Raw genomic sequence first — 8,968 nt, 5'->3', positions numbered from 1 at the left:
CCTGAAATCCCTCAAGAGGGGAAAGTAAACTATTAAATACGTACATCAATGACTCATGACACACACATGGAGAAATAATGGAGCATATTGCGAAAAGAAAGAAGAAACAATTTGAAAACAACATTTGATTTATTTACATAGTACACGCATGTACAGCTAAAAAGTAAATGTGGCTAATGGTTTTGATACCTCTTTTGTTCAAAACGTTCACTAAGATAAACGGGAATGTTTTTTTAGACGAAAAAGTTTTCTTCGACAAAAAAAAACAAAACTTTATAGATGACTTATTTGAAAAGACGCAAAGTCGAAGATTTGACTTTAAATGTCGCCGCCTTTAACCAAGCTCGCTTTATTTTCTTCCTAAAAGAAACTGCTTTTTTCAGAATGGGTGGCTGTTCACTGATACAGCAGCGGCACACCTTTGACTGATCGGCTGGAAAGATGGAGGGGAGGGTGCCCTCGCCCACGTCTCCTCGCCAGGTATTTCAGGGAGTCTGCCCTGCTGCCTTACAAATCCTAGGATGGTTCTGAAACCCGAACATGAACAGAGTCCTATTTTAATCATCTACTCCAGGGCACATTTAATAATTACTCAAATATCTGCATATTTTATGAACTGCCAGAACGTGGTCTGTGTATGTAATTATTTCTTATTCCTTGGTGTTTTAAATATAAGGGATAGTCACCAAATTAACCCCTATCTGTCATTGCCGATGTGGGTAACAGTCGTGCCCAATAATCTCCGTGCTCGATAGCAAACTTTTAAGAACCTAAATAAAACAGAAATTCCAGCAACATAAGAATTTCGTGACACTTTATTTGTGAGTTAAATTAATACATAAATAAATAAATGATCTCGTGTTGGATAATGCTTTATTATTATTTTAACATAGGGAAGGGTGCTGTGATTTTGAACACTGGTTTTTGTGGGCCAAATTCATTTCGTTTTATTTCAATTAAGTATTTTAGGCACGTTTGCCGTGTTTAAAACGTCACATGGAAGTTTGGCACTGTTGGCAGGCATTTGTACAGTGACACACAGACAATGTGATTTTTGGTAATGCTGAAAGAGGTAGAATTTCCCATAAAATAAACGAAGGAAAAAAATTGTTTTGCTAATTTCTTTAACGTTTTTAACACGTAAGTCCTCTGCATTTAAAACTCTTTTAACTGTTTCTACCCTGTTATATCTGTACGCCTGTATCCACAAACACAGACGCGTACAGATGTGTACATTCGTTTGGAACCTGCGTAGTTTCTTTCCAGCCCTGACTCAGGTGCAGCGAGCCAGGACTAAGTTCGTTTGGTGCAAAGCAAACTCGGCTTAATGAAGTAGAAAGTGCACAGCGCTCTACCCTCCAAAGTTGCTCTACAGGCATGTCCACACTAAAGACTCCTGGCTTACAAGCTATTCTCTACAGGTTTCCATGGGTATACAATCAGCTCTGGTTTTAGCGCATATGTGGCACGTGCTGCGTCTTTCTAGTTAGTATGCAGCACAAACTTAAGCATGTGAACAGACCGGACAGCCATATAAATAATATAGCCTTATAGACTATTTCTAAATGCTAGTTGGGTGTTTTGATATGAAACGCAAGACAAAACTATGTTGGAAAAAGTTCTCCAGCATGCTCGTGCTCTCCTGGGGGTTGTAATATTACAACATATATTTTCTTTACATCCTGATGCACAGTGTAAAAAAAAAATACTTTTACACTGACAGAATTCCAACAAAACTGTTTACTTAATCAAAGTGCGCCATCGTTTTTAATCCCTTCACCAAAACACCTGATCTATTTTCCCTTTGTTTACATTTCTGATAGACTATTGTAGGTTTGGAAAACTAGCTACAGTAGTAAGTATCACCTTCCATTAAAAACTGAGAGTAAATACTAGAACAATGTCTGAAAAATAAAACAAGTCTTAGCAACGGCTTCCTTCATTTTTAATCTATACATTATATAAAGCCGTGAGGAATATCAGCGAAATATTCCTGAATTGCACTGCCCCTTCTGGTCGAAAGAATTAGGTTGTTGTTGTTGTTGTTGTTGTTGTTGTTAGTGTCAACATTTGTAATGTACTGTGTAAATGATGTTAGCAGGCCCCCATATCAGAGGACTGATGAAGAAAGAAACAAATTTCGCAAATCATCAAATACAAAATTGAAAAGGAACACAAGAGCAAAAAGAGTTTCACGATATTGCGAATAACAAGAACAACAACAAAAATACATAAAATGAAAATATTTCAGTGATTAAAAAAACATGTAACAAGAAACAAATACTATTGTCCTTCTTACAATTCCAATTCCTTTATGTGTTTAAATTGCAAATGAGATGTTAATTGTGGTTAATAATCTGCTGGACCCCGGGCTGCAGAAACTCGAAAAGCTTTAAATTCTGACTGATATTACGCTCAGGGTATAAAAAGTAATTTAAACAAGTCTCTTCTAATTAAAATAATCTAACCTGAATTCATTTTCCACATCATTTTCATTTTTGTTTCAGTGTACTTTATATGGAAATATAGAAGGGCACCTTACATTTTAGTCATAATACCTACAGGATATTCTTTCATACACATCTCGAGTTTTTTTAAATAACGTCAGTTTTAAAAGGAATACCCTCTCTTTTCTCCGGGACTTGTGGAAACTTTAGTCTGAACTTTTACATCACTACTGCCTATTTCTGAGAGGCTTATGGCATTGGTTGTGTATTCCAGTTTTCAGTGTTAATTGATTTAACACGATAAAGGCAGGTAGTGCGTTTTACGGCTGTAAATTAAGAAACAGATTTCCTCCAATTTAAATTTTATGATCTGGATTATACCAATTGTAAAACTCTTATGTTTTACCACTGATCCAGGTCTTTGGTCGTGACGTTTGTCCCGGTTTCGTATTAAAAACGGGTTAGAAAACCTGAACAGTTCTTCTTTACCTGGACTGTACCTCCTCATTTCTTTCATAATAATTTAAAGGTTAACTCATTAGACTCCTAACAAAGAAGTAACTGAACTTGTACTTTGGACAACTTCATACAGTTGTATTTTTGTTTGGAATATATCCCATATATAGCGTAAAATAATTAAGTTAACTGTCTATTTAAAATGCCTTCACCACCCTCAGTGACATTGCTAACTGTTATTTAAGAAGTCAGATATATTCAATTTCACTTCTCCGTGTAAACACAATGAGCTGCTGTTCGGATGTGTCCGCTGGCTCTCGAGTGCTATTCTTAATTCAATGCTATAAAACCACGTCTAGCTGTTTGTTTGTCTCAGTGTAAGACAATAATTGCAGTTTATGAAGTTCTAACAGGTTTTTGTCAGGGAAATCTTTCAGACTGGAAACTCGTCTAGCGTGACGCATTAAACGTTAATTATTTATATTAAAAATTAATATCAATTGTCATATCGTGAATCGTATATTCTTAGCTAATTAGCATCTCTGAAAAGCTGAGTGCTGTTTGTCTGGTGTCTCCTGGTCCTTCAAGCTAGGTAATATTTAATAAGCTGGTTTCAGCAATCGTACAAGCTGTGCTCTTATATACGATCAGTACTTTATTACTGCAGCAATATAAAACATTTTGTGCCTTTTTAACGTTATCCGAATCTCAAGCAGAAAAAAGCAGACAAAATCAACTCAATAGAAATGTCATCGCAAGACCCAGCAAATCTTGGAAGAGATTAACCCTTATTGATAAAGAGACACAGGAGATAGCTGGACAGATAGATGAATACAGATGCATGGATGAACAGATATTGTAGAGAGATGACACAAAACGAAATCTCTGAAGTATCCTAACTGGACACGACTGCAACGCCAAGAATTCAGTTTGCGGATCGCTTTCCCTCTCGCGGTCTTCTTACCGTAAAGGCAATTATATCAGATATTTTCTGAAGCAAATTATTCCTCCGTTATTATTATTAGTATATTAGGTGTGCTTTATGATGAAATGGATCCTCCTACTTTCGGCTGCAGGTTCATTGCTGAGTTCAACCAATAGGCTGCTCCCTTCTGTAATCAAACTGTGTGCAATACCCAACCTTTCATTGAACTTTTTTGGCTGAAACTTCAAGGAAGTTATTGATGAAGATAGCTTTTGAAAAATAAATTTAAGAAATTAAAATCCGAAAGAACAACTTTCGCCATGCACGACTTGTGAATGAGCGTTCAATAATTTAGATCCTACCTTTTAGTTTCCTGTTAATGAACGAGAAAGACGGGCTTCTGGACAGACCTAACCGCATTTCATTATACAAAGTCTTCTTTATTTCCAGCAGGCAAGTTTATTCTTTCTTTTTATATAACACCTGAAACGCTTTACTTGATTTGATTGCTATTTTTCTCTTTTATCAACCCCCAGCTCAGTCGAGCAAGGTCCGCTTCCCTTTTTGTTGTCGTCTAAACCGTTTAGTTTTGGATGATCGCTCATAGATTCTGAGAGCCAGCGGGGAAAGGCAAGACACCCAGCCGGGGAGAGAGCGCAGGAGGCCGGAGAGATCTAGTGGGCTGCATCGGAGAGACGGACCATTACACAGAAAGAAGCCATGGCTCACAGCGTTGGGCGTTCAGGTAAGGATTTTTTTTATTTCTCCCCCTTGCTCTCTCCGTGATTCTCACAAACCGTGTCAGAGTGTTTATTTGCTGTCGAGAGAGGTGTATTGGCTTCTGTTCCGAGATAAGATCACGTTTACTTTGCAAGAGGTGAGTCTAGGTGCCCTACTCTGTTACGGCCTTTAAAATAGCCAGAGTATATATATCTCTTTTATGGTAATGCAGTGATAACAGCATTTCAATAAAAGAAATGCGTCCAGAAGATACATAATTCTGTAATTTAAAATACTCTGTAGAATACTTATTGTAGAATAAGCTTATTTACATTACTGTGGTTTGTAATTCTGTATACTGTCACAACTGATGGATTTATTTAATTCTTTTGATTCTATTGATATTAAAAACGAATCACGCCACCACGTATTTTAAAGTAATCGTAAAACAACACAACCATGATTTTCCCTGCACGTTTTTCAGGCAGTTACTTAGCAGCATGCACATAGCTTTCAGGGGTTTAATTGACATTTCTTTTGGGTTTATAGAAGTTTCAAACATACAGTAAAGTTAGGCATTTGATCTTTCTGCTATCAAACTCACGTTTACTTTCAAAACATTTTAAACATTATTCCTACATCTCATTGCGATAATGCAAGTATTTGTTTCCCAGTGCCAGGGTAAGAAAACATTCTACCATGGATTTATGTGGCTTTTCTGGATGTCATGTTTGTCTCAATATGCTGTCTGTTGTTGATTTCCAAGTTGTTTTTTAAACTTTTAGCTGATTTAAAATTGGCTTTTTAAATTTAAATAGGAATGTCCTTGATACTTGTAGATAATCACGAAGAACATAGGAGGAAGGTTTGTCTCAGTATATTTAATTATTTTTGCTGTTGATGGGGTGTAAAGTATGCCTATTTACAGAAATAAAGAGTCGTTTGCACATTAGTGCTTGTTAGTTGAATTCATTGCAGTCGTATCTCTATTACAAATATAATTATTTTGAAATTCGAGTTACAATATATTTTTCCATAGACGTGGTCACATGGTTATATGTACAATTTTATCTCATAAAATCTGTTATTTTTTGTTTTGTTTCACTTTCTCTAGTTCTTCAATAGCGTGCAACGTTTATAAATACTTTAATAGGTCTAAATTGTTACCCTGTGTACTTTTATAAGAAACGTCGTCCTACTACTTAATATAATGGAAAACATAGATCTCATACCATTTCACCTTTCCATTTTGGGTTTAAATGGGGAGATCAATGAAAAACAGTTGTAATGATCTAATTAATTATGGCAAAATTAAAAGCAAGTACAAAATCAATCTCTGATGGTGTCGAGGATAGAATTAAATTGATGGTCCATCTGTTCACACTACAGACTACATGAATAAGCAATCTAAGGACGCAGCTAACAGACTGCAGCTCAAGGTTTATTTTACTCTACTATTGTAGACTTACATGCAGCTGAAGATCGATCTTAAGATTTTACTATTTAGGCTTTTAAAAATGATAGAATATATGTTTTCTTTGTTGTACACAAAATGCTAGGTGTCGAACGAAAACGTTACCTTCAAAAAACAAGTGCGTCTCTTACTCTGAGACTTTTCCGGACAAAAAAAAAGATGAGTTTGGAATGCCTTCTCTTAACTGTCCTTCCTAAGAAGCCATACACATTTTAACCTGGAATCCTTTTCTAAAACATTCGTTTTTAAAATTCTGAAACAGTAAATGAATGTAGCTGTAGACAGGTCAAGATAAAGCTCACATAGTTTTACATTATCGATTCTTTAGGAAACAGAGGTTGATTTGGGGATGGAATTACTACAAAAAACAGAGTACATGCACTTTGGCTTTAGAACCCAGTCGTATCTTTTGAGTTTTTCCTCATACAAATACAGCAACAATTATTATATCTCTGATCAGGATAATAAAACATGTATCTAATTTCACGAAATCACTATTGTTTATGAAATTTCTAAAGACTTGGAAATGCAATTAAAATCTCAAATTTACAAAAGGTACTAAAATTAGTGATTGTGATCTATTGTCGTTTTTTCATTATGGTTTATAGGGTGATCTTAAGTAATGTACTTTATATTACAGAGACGATCAAGAATTTATCCTGTCATTTACTTTTAAATGGAACACTGTAACAGAAAGAAACGTGCTTTCAACTTCTGAAATTATGAGAAATGTATCTTTTGCATTATCTTCGTGGTAATCTCTAACCGGAGTAAAATATAAAGTCTAGTCGTTCATATTGCAATTTATTTAATATAACTATAGGCCTTGACTTAATAGTTACCATAGATTACAGTATTAGCTTGACCAGAGAAAATGTTTGAATGACAGCTGGTTTTGTTTGACTAATTATAAATAAAAACCTCGGCAAGATGAAGTGAAAAGCGTAACATTTAAATAAAACATTTTTCAAAACCGCTTTGTTTAGAATTGCTTAATTGCTTAATAAAACAAAACATGCACCGTGCGTTTCAACAAAACAATACGTCTACGTCTTACTATGCACTTAAATCGTTTACCTTTAATCGTGCACTTTACAGTTTTTAAAAATGCAGTCTGCATCATTTTCAAACATACAGTTTTCCTCCGGAGCACTAATGCTACAGGCATAATATCCTTCCGATAAGCAGCTCAGGAATATCAAATACAGAAATTCAATTTTAGGATTACAGAAATAATCTCTCCAGAGATCTAGAAGGTTTGATGTTCAACTTACACCCAGTGATGCCAGCTCCCAACTGAAGTGCACGTCAGGTCTAAGGGAAAAGCCGTATCGATTGGTGACGTTGGCATAATAATATTAAGGTGAATGGAAACAGGAACCAGAGGCTGCAGAAAATTGAAGAAAAGCGGATTTCCCCCTTCTCATAGGAAGTTCATTACTGTTCAGTTGGCTAACTTAGTGTTGGACAAGGTTGTGTGACAGACGGGAGGCAGGAAGCAATGCAAGACTCTAGCTTTTTGGTTCCTGGGCTCATCCGATCTGAGGAGTTTCATTCTGTCCCATTCTCTCTCTCCCTCTGCCTTCATTCTCAATTCCGCTAATCCACAGGCCATTAACAGCTGAGGCTAAAGATGAATGGCTTTCTGTCACTTTAACAAACCTCTTTTAATTAGGCGTCAACTCTCTTTAAAAAAATGTTCAATATTTTTAAGAACAAATCCTACCTTTGCTGGCACACGAAACGCCATACCCACCCTCCAAAACCATCTTTCAAGTTTGTTTACTATTACTGTTTTATTACCAGGGTAACCTGACAGGTTCATCCATTCTATCTAATCAAATGTAATTAATAACTCGATAAAAATATTCACATGGCAGCTTAAGGGTGCATTGTTTTTCAAGATTTCCTGCCACGATAATGGTTGTTTGTTTGTTTTTTAAGAAAACCGACATTCTATTCCTACGGAACGATGATGTGCCCCATACAGACACAGTCATTGCCCTTGACCGAGATTACAAATTCATCACTAATATATTAACAGTTTCATCATGGCACAATGTTTCGTAAGCACTTTCATCTTTTTTTTTTTGCAGTGCTGTCATTTAGTTTGCAAGGACGGAATGTGGTCTCCCTGGCTTCACGTGCATCCTCATGTTTTCCTTATTGATTTTCCGAGCTTGATGTGAATATCAGATTGGTGATGTCATGTGTTTGGTGTGTGTAAATAATGAAACACTACAGCCGTTTGGCTTTGTTGCGCACACATGGCAACTGTAGCATTAAGAAAAACTGGTTTTGGTTAATCAAGGAGCCTGTGAAATGAATGGAAAAAATATATAGTTCTAAATTGAACTTCGGAAAAATACTGTCCTGTTAGTTCTCCGATTAATTAGTGGGATTTTTTGTACAAGAAAATAGCGAAGATAACACGTTCACAAATGTATTTTATCACCACATTTGCCTTTTGCACATTTGCACAAATTGCCTTTTTCCGCACATATGCACCGTTTCCGTATTTCGGAAACGTACAAACATTTCTGCCACTTGCGCTTCATAAATCGCAATGCCTAAATCGGTATAATAAACGTGTTTTAAATCTAAGCTTGAAACACCAGAGTTTATTACAGTTTTTGTTTGGTTATGATTTTTGCGATGAGGTGCTTTTTGGAGAATTGTGAGGAAAAAAAAACAGTAAGAAAAAGGAAGGGTTAGATGTCGAACCGAGAACAGAGAGTCTTACACGTGTGTTATTAACATTCAAAACAGGCAGATGCAAAACAACGGAAACCAATTTAAAACACCACATCAAACAGCGTTAGCTTAGCCGGCTTGGGCCGAATAATTATTTATTACCATTATTGTCAATATTATTTTGCATTGCAGAGCCCAGATATCACAGTGCAGAAGGGAAGGGGGAAAAGATTTCAGGGGGTCTTATAGAAA

At 36.0% G+C, this 8,968-nt stretch overlaps 1 protein-coding gene across 5 annotated transcripts in view; it reads left to right on the top strand.

Moving 5' to 3' along the window:
- The first annotated feature begins 4,332 nt into the window (after positions 1-4,332).
- pax2a (paired box 2a) overlaps positions 4,333-8,968 on the top strand; it is a 44,484-nt gene continuing 39,848 nt past the window's right edge. Inside the window, exon 1 of one of the 5 annotated variants that reach the window (XM_015346440.2) lies at positions 4,333-4,573. In XM_015346440.2, coding sequence (XP_015201926.1) covers positions 4,549-4,573 — 25 coding nt within the window. In that variant the 5' untranslated portion in view covers positions 4,333-4,548. The remainder of the gene's footprint in view (positions 4,574-8,968) is intronic. The other 4 variants (XM_015346442.2, XM_069188914.1, XM_069188915.1 and 1 more) reach the window with 4 other exon arrangements.

This window comes from Lepisosteus oculatus, chromosome 4 (genome assembly GCF_040954835.1).
Source record: "Lepisosteus oculatus isolate fLepOcu1 chromosome 4, fLepOcu1.hap2, whole genome shotgun sequence".
Classification (NCBI taxonomy): Eukaryota; Metazoa; Chordata; class Actinopteri; order Semionotiformes; family Lepisosteidae; genus Lepisosteus; species Lepisosteus oculatus.
This window is presented reverse-complemented; position numbering and strand designations above follow the sequence as displayed.